The sequence below is a fragment of the Bos indicus x Bos taurus genome, chromosome X, assembly GCF_003369695.1.
Source record: "Bos indicus x Bos taurus breed Angus x Brahman F1 hybrid chromosome X, Bos_hybrid_MaternalHap_v2.0, whole genome shotgun sequence".
Classification (NCBI taxonomy): Eukaryota; Metazoa; Chordata; class Mammalia; order Artiodactyla; family Bovidae; genus Bos; species Bos indicus x Bos taurus.
Genome location: NC_040105.1, coordinates 53,078,848 through 53,098,346, shown reverse-complemented (window position 1 = coordinate 53,098,346; position 19,499 = coordinate 53,078,848). Strand labels below are relative to the sequence as shown.

General features: G+C 40.2%; 1 protein-coding gene across 3 annotated transcripts in view; it reads right to left on the bottom strand.

Annotated features, from left to right (window-relative positions):
• Positions 1-545: 545 nt before the first annotated feature.
• LOC113887266 overlaps positions 546-19,499 on the bottom strand; it is a 97,740-nt gene continuing 78,786 nt past the window's right edge. For all 3 annotated transcript variants that reach the window (XM_027534306.1, XM_027534307.1, XM_027534308.1), the window contains 4 exons: positions 4,797-4,876; positions 4,186-4,318; positions 3,657-3,782; positions 546-658 (listed from right to left, as the gene is read on the bottom strand). In XM_027534306.1, the coding sequence (XP_027390107.1) occupies positions 636-658; positions 3,657-3,782; positions 4,186-4,318; positions 4,797-4,876 (362 nt within the window). In that variant the 3' untranslated portion in view covers positions 546-635. The remainder of the gene's footprint in view (positions 659-3,656; positions 3,783-4,185; positions 4,319-4,796; positions 4,877-19,499) is intronic.

The window sequence follows — 19,499 nt, the reverse complement described above, 5'->3', positions numbered from 1 at the left end:
GGTGGTTTACATGTATAAGGTTACCAATGCAATTCACATTAGTAGAAAAATGGAGGGAAAACAATTCTATGATCATCCCAATTGATGCAGTATAAGTGTTTGATGATAATTAATCTATATTTAAGACAGCAAACTAGGAATAGAATGGAACTTACTGTGATAAAGTATATCTACAAAAAACAACGTAAACAGGTTGAAATGGAGAAGAAGATTTTTCATTTCCTATTCGGATAAATGCCGATTATCACCTGCTTTAGTCAAGACTATTCTGGCCAGGTTTGTTCAATGCTGCAAAATGAGGACAGGTTTAAGGTTTAAGCCAGTAGAAAACTGTTGATATTCAAATATAATAGTATATTTTGAAAAGCAAAAATAATCTAGATCTAAATTTGTGGAATTAATATGCATATTTAGAGGAATTGTTGGACAGAAAATCTATATATAGACATTCTATCTCTACAGACAGCCTCAACTAGACAATAAAAATCACAAACCATGAATTTTCAATAACATTAAATACCCGGGGATAAATTTAACAAAAAATGTGCAAGTAGAAAACAAAACTTTATTGACCGAACTTTAATAGTCAAATACAGAACATAAGAGCAGCATAGATGGTTTCAGTTTATCTTCTTTCAAGCAAATGGCTGCCCTTCACCTATAATATAAACATTAAAAAAGTTACTTAGCAGAACTTTATTTCGATGACAGGAGAGGTATACAAAGTTCACTGCAGTTGTAGTTTTATAAAATGGACTAAAACAGGAACACTAAGGGCGACCCTTTGGCTTACCTTCAGTTAATCCTCTATAGAGATTTTATAGACTTTCCAGGCACATTACCAGTATTTTTAAAAAACACACTACTCTTCCTAGTTATACAAGAGAAGAAGGACACTGAGTTCAGAACAAATGAAATCAATGGAACCTATCAGAAGGTAGTTTTCAGTAGAAGGCAAAACTGTGTACACATTCAGTAAAATATCTAACAACAAAAAGCACCCTAAGGAGAACAAAATACACAAAAACTGAAACAAAAAATCCCCAAAAGTATCATTTAAATGCATTGGTTTGAAATAATATTCCGAATATAGGATAGCTAAACAGTTGTTCTCTCTGTTACTGCTTAAGTGAAGTAAATAAAATGGCCAGTATTACATTTGTTTCTTCTCTACTGTGGAAAAGTGTAGACATTTTCATTTGTTCCAATTTATCCCCGATATGGTGGTTTTAAGTCGGTTAAACATTTGTCCCCTTTTTTACTTGTGGCCCTCATGTAATTCTAAACGTTTCTTTTCACCCTGGAAAGCATTCCAGTTGGTATAATACATTATATGGTGACACTAATTTTAAGTCATTACTATCACTGGTGACATGGTGACATCAAAATGTGAAGCAGAAATAGGTCTGTTTCTCACAGCCATACCAAAAAAAAGAAAAAAGAAAAAAAAAAGAAAGAGGAGAGAAGAAAAGGGAGAGCAAGAGGGAGTATGAGTGAGAGAGAAAAGCAAGTAGGAAGAGAGAAAGAAAATCTGGAAAAGCAGATTTTTTTTGTTTCTAAATGGTAATGGCTTTTGAGAGAAAACTCTGTCCAATTTCAAAAGTTCATCCACGGTATTTGTGATGTTTAGTTATTTAGTTACTGTGGGGTATGTTAAATAATATGTTTTTCTACCCTACTAGCCATTTCACCAATATTCTGAAAATATTTGAGTTCCAGATTATACTGTTTTAATTCTGTAATATACTGTTAGTGTCTTGTTCATATTTCTAATTATGTGTACTTGGGCTTTGTCCATTTGCTTCACAATGATGTAAACTAGAGGAATGGACTGGCAGTTTGGGGTTGGCAGATACAAACTATTACATTCAGAATGGATAAACAACAAGGTCCTAGTATATAGCACAGGGAACTAATGTCCAATTTCCTGTGATAAATCACAATGGAAAAGAATATTAAAAAATGTGTGTGTGTATATATATATATATATATATTAAAAATTATGTAAACTAGCACATTGTCTTTATTAGTTGAGTTTATTTTCCTCTTCCTAACACTTCATACCTGTCTTTTAATAAGTATCGTATTCTTTTTCCCTTAGGTTTATTCGGTTGCTCTTTTTCTTACCTTTTATGTTGGATGTAGGATTTTATATTTATGTACCTTGTAATTTATGTATTTTTCTTTTTAAATACCACACATGTTTAGGGCTAAGATTTCTCTATGAGAACATTTTAATCATGTTCTGTAGTTACTTGAAAGTCGTCTAAAAGTTGTATTTTCATCTAATTGTTCAAAGGGAAGGGAATAAAATGTAAAGTGAAAATATTTAGAAGGCTAATACACAGTAAATTCTTCCCTAACTATGAAGTTCCTCCTTTAAAATCAGAACCATGCAATTTATTGTCAGCAAGTTGTAAAACATGTATGTGAAAGATACTAAGTTGATTACGCGGGAAGAACTAGAGTTACCATTTTTCGCCTTCAAAACTTTTTAAACTCATGTATCAAAGAAGAAAAATAACATACTTGATACGGTTAGAGATCATTATATCATGAGTCTCAGATTTTTATTACTTCTTTAAGAGTGAGAGTGGGTATATGGCAAAACCTTCATAGTATATTAAAATAATGATCTCCAATTAAAATAAGCAACCTCCCCCCTCCTCAAAAAAAAGACCAAACGTAGGGGCAGGTAGTGTGCTTAGCATATGTATCTTACTCGCACCTGCCTTGAATATCACTGACTAAATGCACTCTCTCAACTTGATCAGCCACAGAAACAGGAAACTAGACTATCTTTGGCCATTTTGTTATCCAGTCATTTCATGCTTCCCAGGGGAAACGATTTAAAATGCAACTATTTTTTAAAGAGCTAGAGAATTCAGAATTTGAGAGAATTTAACCTACATCAAGCAGAATGTTGGCTCATTTTCTTTTATAAAAAAATTAATTAATTGATTTTAACTGGAGGCTAATTAAGATAGTCTGGTGGGTTTTGCCATACATTGACATGAATCAGCCACGGTGTACATGTGTCCCCCGTCAGAAAATGAAATCTCAATTCCCCTGTTATAATTTGACTCAAGATGGTATTTTATGATAAATACATCATACAAAACAGAGTATTCTTGTATGCACTCCATCAAAGAGAATCAGAGAATGCAAAAATTAGCATTGAAAAATCAGCACCTGCGTGTATCTGTTCTGAATTCACAACTTACATGAGTAAAGTTGAGTTTAGAAGTTAAGGGATTTCATAGAATCACACACATTATGCTAAAGCTGGTACTAGAACCTACTTGGATGCCTAAGCATATTTGATATAAACTGATATTTATTACAAATGCATTCCATATTTGCTACAAGCAGAAATTATAAAAGAACCTGAAAATTATTAGCTGTTGCTCAAAGTACTTATACTCAAGAGAAGAAAACTGTTTCCTGTTTTCAATTCGATATGGCTTTGATCCTGTCTGCTTCATTATTTGAAAGTCTATAAGTCAGGCACTCAGGCATCTGGGGTCTGAACTATTTTTCAAAGAATATGTGAACTCTGTTATTAAAATAATAGTAATGTTCCCTCTATATTAGTAAAGATATAATATTCTGAAAAACAGAAACCACATAAATTACTTTCTGAATGGATGACATACCTGCTTCTGGCATTTCAACAGGCTCTGTATTTGATGCAAACTCCTCCCTGACATCAGGACCATCTCCACCTTCATCCCCAGTCTTTGCCTCAGCAAATAGCTGGAGATCAGCTTCCAGGCCAGAATCTTTAAAAAAATGCATCAATTCAGCTGTAAAGCATACAATACAAACAAGGGAATGATGATCTTCATTCCCTCGGTGTTATGAATTAAAAGCCTTAGGTTAGTATGCTAAAAATGTGATGAATAAGAACCTCAGGAGCATTCTTCCGGGAATGTTTTGCTGGAGAAAAAGGAAAGCAGAATTTTCCGAATGTTATTACCATTTTCCTTTTCCAGGGTTGTCCTCAGACACCTTAGTTGCCCCTTTCTCTTTGTCTTGAAAACAAGGGAAAATTTGAGCGACCACACTAACCTGCAAACTATACTCTCCTCAGTTTTTTAGGAACTGTCTGAAGTCCTTTTCTAATGTTTCCTTTCCTCTTCTTACTGGTTATGTCTTAAGGCATGACACACAGATACACTTTACCTTCAAAGGGATCCTTCTCCTCTTCTTCATCACGATTCACTGGATCCTCTCCTTCCTCATTTCTAGGTGTGATATCCTGAATCTCAGCTGGTGGTTCCTCTTGGTGAGGTTGCTCAACACTGGGCTGCTGGTCCTAGTAGAGTGTGCATGCAAATAAAAACTTTTGTTGTTAACACATCTAATAGCATAAATATACATAATACATACATATATCTGAGCATAAGTAAACCTAACAACGTTTTCTCAACACAATTCTATGTACTTACTTTTAATAAAGTTACTCTTCCCACAGAGAAGAGTTAGCTCCCATAAGAGTTACCCAGAAAGACTTTGGAAGTTATTTAAATCTATGTTGGGATGGAAGTATGCAGCCTGTTGTTAATTAGCAGGAGGAGGGAGTCACTGGGCACATTTCCAGGGAATTTAACAGTATAATCATCCAGGCAACATCCAGGAGTATAATATATCTGGATCAATGTTTCTTCCTAAGACAAAGTGTCACCCTTTATCAGCATGGAAGACCTTTATCACCGCATGTGTACTACTTAACATCATTTTCTCAAAAATAAAACTTGTGCTAATAGAAAACACCAAATGGTAAGGTTACTCACAACCACAGGTTCATCCACCTGGGAGCAATCTGGCTTTGTAGGTCCCAATGTTGATGCCACTTGCCCACTCATATTTCTCCCTGAAAGCAGAATATTGTGATTTCGAAATTGTATTTAAGAGTACAGCTATATTTGATCACTTTTATGACCTTATGTTGACTTGTTTTTTTTTTAATGTGAAAATACTTTCAAAAGAAAACTCTGGTTAAGCATGAGTGTACATGCATTTCAATTACACCAAATACAGTCTTTTGCAAAGCCATTTGTGTCTTTACAAAGCTGGTAGCGAAATCACCTTAAGGTATATAAGAAGGCTGAATTTTTGTCAGCATGTTTGATTTCACAACAGAATTCTCCATCATGAAGATCTTTAGTGAAATACTGCTAGGAATTCAAAAGCTCAGGACTACTGCTCATGTCACACTCCTATTCACCAGACCTATTTTCCCCAACTCCCTTGGAATTCAGTTGGAACACGAAGAAAGGCTCAGTCTTTACAGCCTGACTGTGGCGATTTTCTCAGTGTCTGGGGCTGAGGTGAGGCTGCATACACAGCAACCGGTCCACTTCTCTGTTGGCACCTTACCACAAAACCCGCGATACAGTCACAACCCCACTGCGGTCCGGTTTCTAGGCCTTTCCTTAATCGCCCACCCCGCCCCCTGCCCAGGTCCCACTGCCGGCCCCAGATTCTGTGCTCTGTCGTCAGTTCCAGGGCCCCAGTGAACCAGATATCTCAAATAGCACCCCCAAGTCTCCCCCCACCATCATCCTACCGCCTGCCCTACTCTGCCCACTGCCCTTCCTCTCCACCCACCAAGGCAAGAAGTATGGCGTCGCAACACTTGTGAGGAGAAAGATGACTACCTTGAGGGCCTTCCTCCTCAAAAGCCCTAGATCACACTGCCCAGCCCGTGCGAAACTTGCTGGCTCCCCCTCACACGCACACACACTTAAATTCCAGACAGGACAGACCTGTGAACCTACCTGGTGTGTCTCAAGTAGTGAGAAAGAACCGGGACTGAATAAACAGACCCGTCTCACGCCCAACGCTCCTCACAGATCGCTCAGGAAGGCGTATGCGCACCAAGGCGCATGCGCAGCAACGGATGCGCACGCACACACTGCGCATGCTCACTGAGTTGGGCGTGTGCAGTGCAGGTTGCCGGAGAAGGCAATGGCACCCCACTCTAGTACTCTTGCCTGGAAAATCCCATGGATGGAGGAGCCTGGTGGGCTACACAGTCCATGGGGTCGCTAAGAGTCAGATACGACTGAGCAACTTCACTTTCATTTTTCACTCTCATGCATTGGAGAAGGAAATGGCAACCCACTCCAGTGTTCTTGCCTGGAGAATCCCAGGGACGGGGGAGCCTGGTGGGCTGCCGTCTATGGGGTCGCACAGAGTCGGACACGACTGAAGTGACTTAGCAGCAGCAGTGCAGGTTGCTGTTTTCCCGCCATTGAGGTGGAGTCCTGGAACTGCAGGGTCTCTGGAGGATGAGAAAGGGGCATGAAGACTATATTTTTTTCCTTCCAGTGCAATCTTTCTTATGCATCCACAACCTGTGGTGATAGGTAGTCCCAGGTTACCCTTAGTGGAGAATGTGTCTCAGAAAGACAGTCATGACAGAAATAGATATTATGATTTTTCATTCTTTTTTCTTTATTCTGCTCTTCAGCAGTTATTTCCACCATTCTGTCTTACAACTCACTTATTTGTTCTCCTGCTTCATTGAGTCTCATATTGATTTCTTCTAGTGTATTTTTCATTTCAGTTATTGTGTTTTCAACTTTGTTTGTTTGTGCCTTATTTCTTCTAAATCTTTGTCAAACATTTCTTGTATTTTTTTAAATCCATACCTCCATTGCATTTTCAAGATTTTGGATCATCTTTAATATCCTTACTAAATTTTTTTCCAGGTAGTTTCCCTATTTCCTCTTCATTTATGTGGTCTTTTAGTTTTTTTTTACCTTGCTCTTTTGTCTGTAACATATTTTTTGTCATATCAGTTATTTTTTTTGTTAGGCGGAACTGTGTTCTTCTCTCACTGATTGATTGGCCTGAGAATTTTAGCACTGGAGTTTGCAGGCAGTTAAGTAGGGCCAGGACCAGGTGTTTAGATGTGGCCCTCCAGGATTGATTGGCCTGAGAATTTTAGCACTGGAGTTTGCAGGCAGTTAAGTAGAGCCGGGACCAGGTGTTTAGATGTGGCCCTCCAGGAGACCTTACTCCAAATAATATTCCATGAGGTCTGACTGTCTGTGTTAATCCAGCAGTTTGGACTTGGTCCTCCCACCACAGGAGCTCAAGCCCATGAATCAAGATCCTTCAAGCTGTATAGCACACCAAAAAATAAAGGAAAAGAAAAGAAATGTGGAAGACAATGACAAATAATAAAAAATAAAATAAATAAGAAAACTAACAGGTAAATTAGAAAAATTAAACATATAAATGAAACAATCACTGGAAGGTAAGACACAGCTACACTAGCAAAATAGGGAAATTTTAAAAAAAAGGTAGAAAAAACCTTTGCTGTAAGGGCAGGGCTTAGGTGTGGTGGAGCTCAGGCAGGGTGGGCTTAGGCAGGGGTGCGGCCTATGCTGAGTGTGGCCTGGAGGGGGCCCCAGAGTGCCTCCAGTTTCAGAGTACAGAGGAGTAAGCCTCAGGCCTCAGCAGGTTCCTGGAGGTTGAATGGGGGGAGTGGGGGCAGAAACACCAGGTGCATTCCTCCATAACCCCAAAGGTCCTTCCCCATCCCCACAGATCCCCTCGAGGTAAGAGTGCCTCTCCAGGTGTGGGAACTTGTCCTCCCCTAGCTGCACCTCAGGAGCACTGATCCCACCTAGCCTGCACATCTCCTTCCCCCTCGTTTCCCCCTTCCCCACACCATACAGGGTTGTTTGGGTGTTCTTCTGGTCTGCCTGGGATTCAAGGCTCCTTGCCAGCATCCAGTAGGTGCCCAGGATGTTTCACTTTCTTGATAGTGTCCTTTGAAGGATAAAAGTTTTCATTTTGATGATTCCAAATTGTCTACTTTTGTTTCTCTTGGTGCTTGTACTTTTGTAGCATATCTAGGAAACCGTTGCCTAATCCAACATTAACATTTACATCTATGTTTTCCTCTGAGTGCTTTATAGTTTTAACTCTTATATTTAGGTTTTTGATCAATTTTTAGTTAATTGTTGTATACAGTGTGAGGTATAAGCCTAAAATGATTCTTTTGGTTGTGAACATCCAGTTATCCCAAGACCATTTGTTGAAACATTATTCTTTGCCATTGAATGGCCTCTGCACCACTCACAATAATCTATTGACCACAGAGATATGGTTTTGTTTCTTGCATCTCCATTCTATTCTGGTATCTGTCTATATACAATCCTTATGTCACTACCATTGAAGGAGGAAACAGACAGAACCAGCTCCATCTTGAAAGCAGGACTCCATCTTGCGCTGGACTGTGGACTTTGAGCTATATGCCCAGTATCTATGGAAACGACATACCAACTGGAAAACCAGAGCCCCTGGGTGGAAGAGCCCCAGGGCTCATACCTAGACTCTCCATCACCTAAAATAATACCCTAATTTTCTGTGTAACTGAAGAGAATCATAAATTCTATTATGCTTATTGGGGTATGACCACAGCCCTATTGATAATTGTTCACTTTTAACTACCTAGGCTTAAGGCATATGAATCACGGGTTAAGTTTGATTATATCTTTCTTTTCCTTTGTTCAGACTAATTTCAGGGAATTTGGGGAAGTGGATTTGGGCACATACACTTAGGGTATACAAGGTTTTCACAAAAACTGGTCTGGGTCCTCCGCCAAGAGGAGACTCTGCCTTGGGTGCGCCGGTGTAATAAACTGCACTCCACTATCTGTATTGTCCTTCTGAGTGAGTTTGTTTCGTGGAAGGTGTGGCTATAACACCATATAATGTCTTGATTATTTTGGCTTTGAAGTGGGTTTTGTAGTTGGGAAGTGTAAGTACTTGTTCTTTCTTCACACTGTTTTGGCTATCCCAGGACCCTTTCAATTCTTACAATTCTAGGATCAGTTTGTTGATTTCTGGGGGGAAAGAACAGTTTGAATTTTGATGGGGTTCTAGTAGGGGAGTACTGCCATCTTAACACAATAGTAAGTCTTCCAATCTATAAATGTGAGATGCCTTTCCACTTATCTAGACTGTCTTTAATTTCACCCAGCAATGTTTTGTAGTTTTTATTGTACAAGTCTTGACTGTGTATAGAAATATATCTGCTCTTTGTATATGACCTTGTATTCTGTAAACCTGTTGAGCCCCTGTATTGGGTCTAATAGTTTCTGTGGGGAGAGGGTGATTCTTAAGGATTTTCTATACAGAAGATTATGTCATCTGCAAATTGAAAAGTTTTACATCTTTTCCAATGTAACTTCATTTTATTTCTTTCCCTTGCTTAATTACCCTGTCCAGAAGCTCCAGAACAATGTGGAATAGAAGTGGTAAGAGATGATATCCTTCTATTGTTCCTCATTTTCAGGGGAAGTCAGTACTTCTGCCTTTTATCATTAAGTACGATGATAGCTGTGAGTTTTTCAGAGATGTTTTACATAAGGTTGAAACTGTTGCCTTTTACTTCTAGTTTGAGTCTGTTTATCTTGAAGGGACGCTGAATTTTGTCCAATGCTATTTATGTAGGTACTGAGATGATAATGTGGTTTTTGTCCTTTATTCTGTTGATGTGGTATATTAATGTATGGTTGTGAGAGCTGGAGTATAAAGAAAGCTGAGTGTCAAAGAATTGATGCTTTTGAACTGTGGTGTTGGAGAAGACTCTTGAGAGTCCCTGGGACTGCAAGGAGATCCAACCAGTCCATTCTAAAGGAGATCATTCCTGGGTTTTCATTGGAGGGACTGATGCTGAAGCTGAAACTCCAATACTTTGGTCACCTGATGCAGAGAGTTGACACGTTGGAAAAGACCCTGATGCTGGGAAAGATTGAGGGCAGGAGGAGAGGGGGACAACAGAGGATGAGATGGTTGGATGGCATCATCGACACAACGGCCTTGGGTTTGTTTGGACTCCAGGACTAGGTGATGGACAGGGAGGCCTGGAGTCCTGTGGTTCATGGGATCGAAAAGAGTTGGACACAACTGAGAGACTGAACTGATGATGATGACTGATTAACTTATTTCAGTCTTAATATTAAATCAAAGTTGCATTCCTGGGAAGAATCCTACTTCCTCATGCTATATAATTTGGTTTGCTAGTATTTTACTTGGAGAAGGCAATGGCACCCCACTCCAGTACTCTTGCCTGGAAAATCCCATGGACGGATGAACCTGGTAGGCTACAGTCCATGAGGTTGCTAGGAGTCGGACACGACTGAGCGACTTCACTTTCACTTTTCACTTTCAGGCATTGGAGAAGGAAATGGCAACCCACTCCAGTATTCTTGCCTGGAGAATCCCAGGGACAGAGGAGCCTAGTGGGCTGCCGTCTATGGGGTCGCGCAGTGTCAGACACGACTGAAGCGACTTAGCAGCAGCAGCAGTATTTTACTAAGAATCTTTGTGTCTATATTCATAAAAATATTGGTCTGTGGTTTTCTTTTCTTGTGTTGTCTTTTTTGGTTTGGTTTGGTATCAGGGTAACAATGGCCTCATAAAATGAAGCAGAAGAATTATCTTCTTTGGGGCTTCCCAGGTTGTACTAGCGGTAAAGAACCTGCCTGCCAATGCAAGAGAGGTAAGATACTCGGGCTCAATCCCTGGGACAGGTAGATCTCCTGAAGGAGGGCCTGGCAACCCACTCCACTATTCTTGCCTGAAGAATCCCATGGACAGAGAAGCCTGGAGGCCTATAGTCCATAGAAACGCAAAGAGTCAGACATGACGTGCGTGCACATTAACTTCCTTAATAAAGTTATTCATCCTTATTTATTTATTTATTTTTTTTAATTTTATTTTATTTTTAAACTTTACATAATTGTATTAGTTTTGCCAAATATCAAAATGAATCCACCACCCAAACTCATCAAATTGTACACAGTAAATATATACCATTTGTTGCATATCAATTATGCTTCAATAAACTATTTAGGAAAGGAGAGCAGAAAAATGTTATCTAAAAAATTGATACTTAGATAAAATGAGAACATTTCTTGAAAAATACTGACTAACCAAGGTCACTCAAAAATAAATAAGGATAAGGAGGAACACATCCTTATTTATTTTTGAGTGACCTTGGTTAGTCAGTATTTTTCAAGAAATGTTCTCATTTTATCTAAGTATCAATTTTTTAGATAACATTTTTCTGCTCTCCTTTCCTAAATAGTTTATTGAAGCATAATTGATATGCAACAAATGGTATATATTTACTGTGTACAATTTGATGAGTTTGGGCATATGCACACAATGATAATATCATCACCAGAATCAAGATAATAGACATACCCAACCCATCCTAAAATGTCTTTGTGTCCCTTTCTTTGTTTGTTTTTTTTGTTTAAGTGTGTGTGTGTGTGTGTGTGTGTGTGTGTGTGTAGTGAGAACACACTTTTAGATTTACATTCAACAAATTTTGGGTCTTCCCAGATGGCTCAGTGGTAAAGAACCACCTACAAATTCAGGAGACATAAGAGATGCAGGTTCGATTCCTGGATCAGGAGATCTCCTGGAAGAGGAAATGGCAACCCATTCCAGTATTTTTGCCTGGAAAATCCCATGGAGAGAGGAGCCTGGTGGGCTAGAGTCCACAGGGTCACAAAGAGTCCAATACGACCAACCATGCAAAAAATTTTGAATAACATTTTTAAAATCTTCCTTCATTGTGCATTTAATATCTGAGAGCTCTGTACTGCTGTCTCCTATGGTATTACTGAAATTGGTAATTAGTGTCACTCTTCCTTCTTTGTCTCTCTCTTTTGTAATCAATCAGGCTATAGGTTTATTATCATATTAATCTATTCACAGTATCAGCCACTGGTTTCAACTGAATTTTTTGGTACTACTGATTTTCTGGTTTCTATTTAATTGATTTCTGCCAAGATGTTTGTTATTCTTTTTTTTTTTTTTGCTGGATTTAGGTTAAATTTTGCTGTATTCTAGTTTCTTAAAGAGGATTATCAATCTTCAAATGATAATTGGCCTTTTCCCTTTTTTAATACAAACATTTAATGCTATAAATATCCCTCTGTGAAGCTTTGGCATCACCTCAAAATTTTGATATATTGTATTTTCTATTTCTCCTTTGATCCTTGAATTAATTTGAAGTTTTGTTCAATTTACAAGCAGTTTGTGATTTTCCAGGTCACTTTCCATAGTTAATCTTTATTCTAATTATTTTTTGGTCAGGAAATATATTTTGTGTGATTTCAGTCCTTTTGAACTTAGTAAGGTTTTTAACTGGCATATTTGGTTGAACTTCCATATTCACTTCAGAAGAATATGTATTTAGTTGCTGTTGCTCAATAAATGGGCTTCCCAGGTGGCGCAGTGGTAAAGAATCTGCCTGCCAATGCAAGAGAGGCAAGAGACGCGGGTTCAATCTCTGGGTCTGGAAAGTCCCCTGGAGTAAGAAATGGCAACCCGCTCCAGTAGTCTTCCCTGAAAAATTCCATGGACACTACGGTCCATGGGGTCTCAAACAGTCGGACACAACTGGGACTGGGCACGTTCTATAAATATCAATTAGGTCAAGTCGGTTAATAGTATTGTTCAAGTCTTCTATATATTTTTTCATTGTGTTGCTCACTTACTGTATTAATGGCTGAGCGTGAAAAGTGAAAGTCTTCAACTACAACTGTGGATTGTCTGTTTCTCCTTTCCATTCTATCAGATTTTGGCTCCTGTATTCTGAAATTGCATACACATTCCTGACTATTATGTCTCCTCAGTGAATTGAATTCTCTATCATTATGTACTGCCCTTTATCTTCTGCAAAAAATCTTCATTCTGAAGTATACTTTTATGATGTTAATTCAGCCTCTCCAGCTTTCGTTTGATTTGGGATTTGGAGGTATAAGTATTTCCACACATTTAATTTTAAATTATTAGCTTATTTAAGGTGAGATTATTTTTTTACCATACATAAATGTGATCTGACAAGGAAGGTCTTTATTTTTTATCTGGCTTCATGGGTTTTTGCTGCTGCACTCAGGCTTCTCTCTAGTTGCAGTGTGTGGGCTTCTCTTGCTGCGGCACAAGGGCTTAGTTGCCAGACCAAGGATCAAATCTGTGTCCCCTGCATTGGAAAGCAGATCCTGAACCACTGGACACCCAAGGGAGTCCCCCAAAGTAGGTCTTATAATTGACGTGTGTAGGCAACTTACAATTAGTGGCTAAATCGTTCAGTTTTAAATCTACTATCTGGATATGTTTTTCTTTATATCACGTATATTTTTTATTGACAAGTTTCCCATTTCTTCTCCTCATTTAGATTGGTTATTTCTTTATTAGTCCATTATATTGCCACTATTAGCTTTCTAGATATACATCTTATTAAAAATATATCTAGGGTATTCCCTGGTGGTCCAATGATTAGGATTCGGTGCTTTCATTGCCACGGCCCCAGGTCCAGTCCCTAGCCAGGGAACTAAGATCCCATGAGCTGCATGTATAGCCAAAAAATTCTTTCTAGGGTGACTCTAGAGTTTACAATATGCATTTTATACTTCTTACAATATGCCTTCAATTAATGTTATACCCATTTCTTACATAAGAGCCTTCAGTTAACTTCAGTTCAGCCACTCAGTCGTGTCTGACTCTTTTCGACACCACGAATCGCAGCACACCAGGTCTCCCTGTCCATCATCAACTCCGAGAGTTCACCCAAACTTATGTGCATCGAGTCAGTGATGCCATCTAGCCATCTCATCCTCTGTCGTCCCCTTCTCCTCCTGCCCCCAATCCCTCCCAGCACCAAAGTCTGTTCCAATGAGTCAACTCTTAGCATAAGGTGGCCAAAGGATTGGAGTTTCAGCCTCAGCATCAGTCCTTCCAATGAACACCCAGGACTGGTCTCCTTTAGGATGGACTGGTGGGATCTCCTTGCAATCCAAGGGACTCTCAAGAGTCTTCTCCAACACCACACTTCCAAAGCATCAATTCTTCGGCGCTCAGCTTTCTTCACAGTCCAACTCTTACATCCATACATGACCACAGAAAAAACCATAGCCTTGACTAGACAGACCTTTGTTGGCAAAGGAATATCTCTGCTTTTGAATATGTTATCTAGGTTGGTCATAACTTTCCTTCCAAGGAGTAAGCGTCTTTAAATTTCATGGCTGAAATCACCATCTGCAGTGATTTTGGAGCCCCCAAAAATAAAGCCTGACACTGTTTCCATTGTTTCCCCATCTATTTCCCATGAAATGATGGGACCAGATGCCATGATCTTCGTTTTCTGAATGTTGAGCTTTAAGCCAACTTTTTCTCTCCCCTCTCTCACTTTCATCAAGAGGCTTTTTAGTTCCTCTTCACTTTTTACCATAAGGGTGGTGTCATCTGCATATCTGAGGTTATTGATATTTCTCCTGGCAATCTTGGTTCCAGATTGTGCTTCTTCCAGCGCAGCATTTCTCATGACGTACTCTGCATATAAGTTAAATAAGCAGGGTGACAATATACAGCCTTGACGAACTCCTTTTCCTATTTGGAACCAGTCTGTTGTTCCACGTCCAGTTCTAACTGTTGCTTCCTGACCTGCATGTAGGTTTCTCAAGAGGCAGGTCAGGTGGTCTGGTACATGGTGTATTTCCCTTTCCTTCCTGCTATCCTTTGTGCTATTGTTTTCCACATTTTATTTTTACATGTGTAACAAACACACATTGCGCTATTAATATTTTGCTTTAGACGATTATCATTTCAAGACATTAAATATTTTTAAAATGTGTATTTATAAAAAGGTTTTCACCATTTCCAGTATTATTCACTTCTTTGTATAGATACAAAGTTGCTTCTGATATTATCTTCCTTTTCCCTTAAGAACTTTATTAACAAACTTTATAGGGCAGATCTGTTAGCAAAGAATATTCCCAGATGTTTAGTTTAATAATCATCGGTTTAAGTATTTCCACTTCATCTTCATTTTCAAAAAGGTCTTTCCACTAGTTATATAATTCTGGATGGCATAAATTCTGATGAGAATTTTTCTGCCTTTCTTAATTTTGTTCCTGTGTATGAAATGCAGCTTTTTGTTTCTCTTTCTGCCACTGCTGGTGTCACATCAGAATCACTGCTGATGTTTGAGTCAGTCTTCCCATTTGTTGAGCTGACCTTCAGTTATTTTCTGACTATAGCTATTTTCAATCCAATACAATTTTTTACTATATGCTAGACATGGAGAATTTTACCTTGTTGGGTTCTGGATTTTAGGATAAGAGTAATAGCAATAATGATAATTCCTTTCAGTGATGTTGGCATTGATCCTGTGATGCATTTCAGATGCTTAGAAGGAGATTAATCCTTTTCAGGCTTGATTTCAATCATTGTTAGACTGGACAAGAGCAGTCACTAATCTGGGGCTAATTAGCCCCACTACTGAGGTAATAAGTTGCTGAGTAATGTACAAGACACCTGCATATTCTGAGTGTTTTCTTCCTTCTGGCAAGTAAGAAGAACTGTCTCCATCTCTCTCTGAGCTCTGGGATTCCTCCACCCAATCCTTTTCCGTGGTTCCTTTCTTGGCCTTAGGTGCATCCCACACACACATAAGCTGATCAGAATGTGTGGGGGGACTCCCAGAGAACCCTGTGCAAATATCTGTAGTGCTCGATCCTGTGCTGTCTCTCTCTTTCTCTTTCTCTCTCTGCGGTCCTCCTTACTTCCATGCATCTTCACATTCTGTTAACCTGTGTTCCAGGAATTTTACAATATACTCAGTTTCTCAGTTGTGTCCAACTCCTTGCGACTCCATGGACTGCAGCATGCCAGGCCTCTCTGTCCCTCGCCATCTCCCAAAGTTTGCCCAAGTTCATGTGCATTGCATCGGTGATGACATCCAGCCATCTCATCCTCTGATGCCCTCTTCTCCTTCTGCCCTCAATCATTCTGAGCATCAGAGAGTTTTCCAGTGAGTCAGCTGTTCACATAAGATGACCTAAATACTGGAGTTTCAGCTTTAGCATCAGTCCTTCCAACAAGTATTCAGGGTTGATTTCCCTTAAGATTGACTGGTTTGATCTCCTTGCTGTCCAAGGGACTCTCAGGAGTCTTCTCCAAAACCAGAGTTTGAAGGCATCAATTCTTCAGCACTCTGCCTTCTTTACGGTCCAGCTGTCACAACCATACATGATTACTGGGAAGACCATAGCCTTGACTATACGGACCTTTGTTGGCAGAGTAATGTCTCTGCTTTTAACACACTTAAGTTTCTCAGAGCTTTCCTGCCAGGAAGCAAATGTCTTCTGATTTCATGGCTGCAGTCACCTTCTGCAGTGATTTTAGAGCCCAAGATGGGGACATCTGTCACAACTTCCACCTTTGTCCTTCTATTTGCCATGAAGTCATGGGGCCAGATGCCATGATCTTAGTTTTTTTAATATTTAGTTTTAAGCCGGCTCTTTCACTCTCCTCCTTCACCCTCATCAAGAGGCTCCTTAGTTCCTCTTTGCTTTCTGCCATTAGTGTTGTATCATCTGCATATCTGAGGTTGTTGGTGTTTCTCCTGCCTGTCAGGATTCCAGCTTGTAACTCATCGAGCCCGGCATTTCTCATGATGTACTCAGCATATAGATTAAACAAACAGGGTGACAGCAGACAGCCCTGTCGTAGTCCCCTCGTTTACTCAAATATTACATGAGTACGGGGCTGGAGAAAGATTTCATTAGTGTATCAGTACATGGACTACACAGGTCATCACACTCCACATTCTCTGCTTCCAGGGCCTATCACAGGGGTTAGTTATTGGTGCCTCCCTGTTCCTTTCAAACACGTTTCTGTGTATTTAAACCGCACACATACACACTCACACAGAAGAGGCCCCACTTTGGGCTTCAAAATGCTTTTGCTTCCCCTCCCTCAAATATTAACAACACGACCTGAACAAGTTCCCTCTGAGACAAGACAAGGATTTATAACGATTTTTCACCCTGATAGATGCTGCCACAATGCTGTCCATCAGTGGTGCAGGAGAAGTAAAGCTTGTTGACTCCCTCCTCACATCATTCTTGGAGCAGACACTCTGTTACAGTTAACAAGAGGAAACTTGTTAGAGTTTAAAGGTCTAAACGTAGACCTTTGCTCATCATGGAGTTCACCAGTTGTGTAGGAGAGAGATCGAGCAGGGTTAGAAATGCAAATGGAGAAGGCAGTGGCACCCCACTCCAGTACTCTTGCCATGGACTGAGGAGCCTGGAAGGCTGCAGTCCATGGGGTCGCTGAGGGTCAGACACAACTGAGCAACTTCACTTTCACTTTTCACTTTCATGCATTGGAGAAGGCAATGGCAACCCACTCCAGTGTTCTTGCTTGGAGAATCCCAGGGACAGGGGAGCCTGGTGGGCTGCCATCCATGGGGTCACACAGAGTCAGACATGACTGAAATGACTTAGCAGCAGCAGCAACAGAAATGCAAACAGTCAGGTCCCAGCCAGGACCAACAAGACTGAGTGAAAAATGGCTCCCCATGGGGTCTCACCTCCTGGGGGTGCTGGAAGATGAGGTGTGAGCCTGGAACACTCCATTGTGCCTGCAGAGATGGGAGGCACCACCACAGGAGGTGGAAGGTACTACAGGGGAGAGACTTCCATTTGGCAACAATGCAAGTCCTGCGTATGGAAGGACAAAACGTCCACCACGGCCAAGGTGATCAACCTCAGCCTTTGACACAGATAGGGAGGCTGCTGTCTTGGCGACCCAGGCCTCAAATCTGGACCGAGGTGAAACCTCTTTCTCACTGACACATCCCCAGTCAGTGGCTGCTTTAGTGAGGTCACTCAAGGAGTCAGCTGGCATCCGGGGGTGCGTCTCTGAGTTTTAGGTAATCATTCTTCTGAGTTGCAGTGTCCTAAGCACTTCTAATCAAACTCATCACATGGACCACAGCCTTGTCTAACTCGGTGAAATTATGAGCCAGGCTGTGTAGGGCCACCCAAGATGGACAGGTCATGGTGGAGAGTTCTGACAAAACATGCTCCACTGGAGAAGGTGCTGGCACACCACTTCAGTATTCTTGCCTTGAGAACCCCATAAACAGTATGAAAAGGCAAAAAGATATGACATTGAAAAATGAATGTCCCAGGTTTGTAGGTGCCCAATATGCTACTAGAGAAGAGTGGAGAAATAATATCAGAAAGAATGAAGAGATGGAGCCAAAGAAAACACAACGCCCAGTTCTGGGTGTGACTGCTGATGGAAGTAAAGTCCGATGCTGTAAAGAACAATATTGCATAGGAACCTGGAATGTTAGGTCCATGAATCAAGACAAATTGAAATTGGTCAAACAGGAGATGGCAAGAGTGAACATCAACATTTTAGGAATCAGTGAACTAAAATGGACTGGAATGGGCGAATTTAATTCAGATGACCATTGTATCTTCTACTGTGGGCAAGAATCCCTTCGAAGAAATGGAGTAGCCCTCATAGTCAACAAAACAGTCCGAAATGTAGTACTTGGGTGCAATCTCAAAAACGACAGAATGATCTCTGTTTGTTTCCAAGGCAAACCATTCAATATCACAGTAACCCAAGTCTTTGCCCCAACCAGGGATGCTGAAGTTGAATGGTTCTATGAAGACCTACGAGACCTTCTAGAACTAACACCCCCAAAAGATGTCTTTTTCACCATAGGGGACTGGAATGCAAAAGTAGGAAGTCGAGAGATACCTGGAGTAGCAGGCAACTTTGGCCTTGGGGTACAAAATGAAGCAGGGCAAAGGCTAACAGAGTTTTGCCAAGAGAACGCACTGGTCATAGCAAGCACCCTCTTCCAACAACACAAGAGAAGAGTCTACACATGGACATCACCAGATGGTCAGTAATGAAATCAGATTGATTACATTCTTTCCAGCCAAAGATGGAGAAGCTCTAAACAGTTAGCAAAAACAAGACCAGGAGATGACTGTGGCTCAGATCATGAGCACCTTATTGCAAAATTCAGACTTAAATTTAAGACAGTAGGGAAAACCATTAGAACATTCAGATATGATCTAAATCAAATCCCTTAAGAATATACAGTGGAAGTGACAAATAGATTCAAGGGATTAGATCTGATAGATAGAGTGCCTGAAGAACTATGGACAGAGGTACGTGACATTGTATGGGAGGCAGTGATCAAGACCATCACCAAGAAAAAGAAATGGAAAAAGGCAAAATGGTTGTCTGAGGAGGCCTTACAAATAGCTGAGAAAAGAAGAGAAGCTAAAGGCAAAGGAGAAAAGGAAAGATATAACCATTTCAATGCAGAGTTCCAAAGAATAGCAAGAAGAGATAAGAAGGCCTTCCTCAGTGACCAGTGCAAAGAAATAGAGGAAAACAATAGAATGGGAAAAACTAGAGGTCTCTTCAAGAAAATTAGTGATAGTAAGGGAACATTTCATGTATATTTGGGCATAATAAAGGACAGAAATGTTATGGAGCTAACAGAAGCAGAAGATATTAAGAAGAGGTGGCTAGAATACACAGAAGAACTATACAAAAAAGATCTTCATGACCCAGATAACCACGACAGTGTGATCACTCACCTAGAGCCAGACATCCTGGAATGCAGAGTCGAGTGG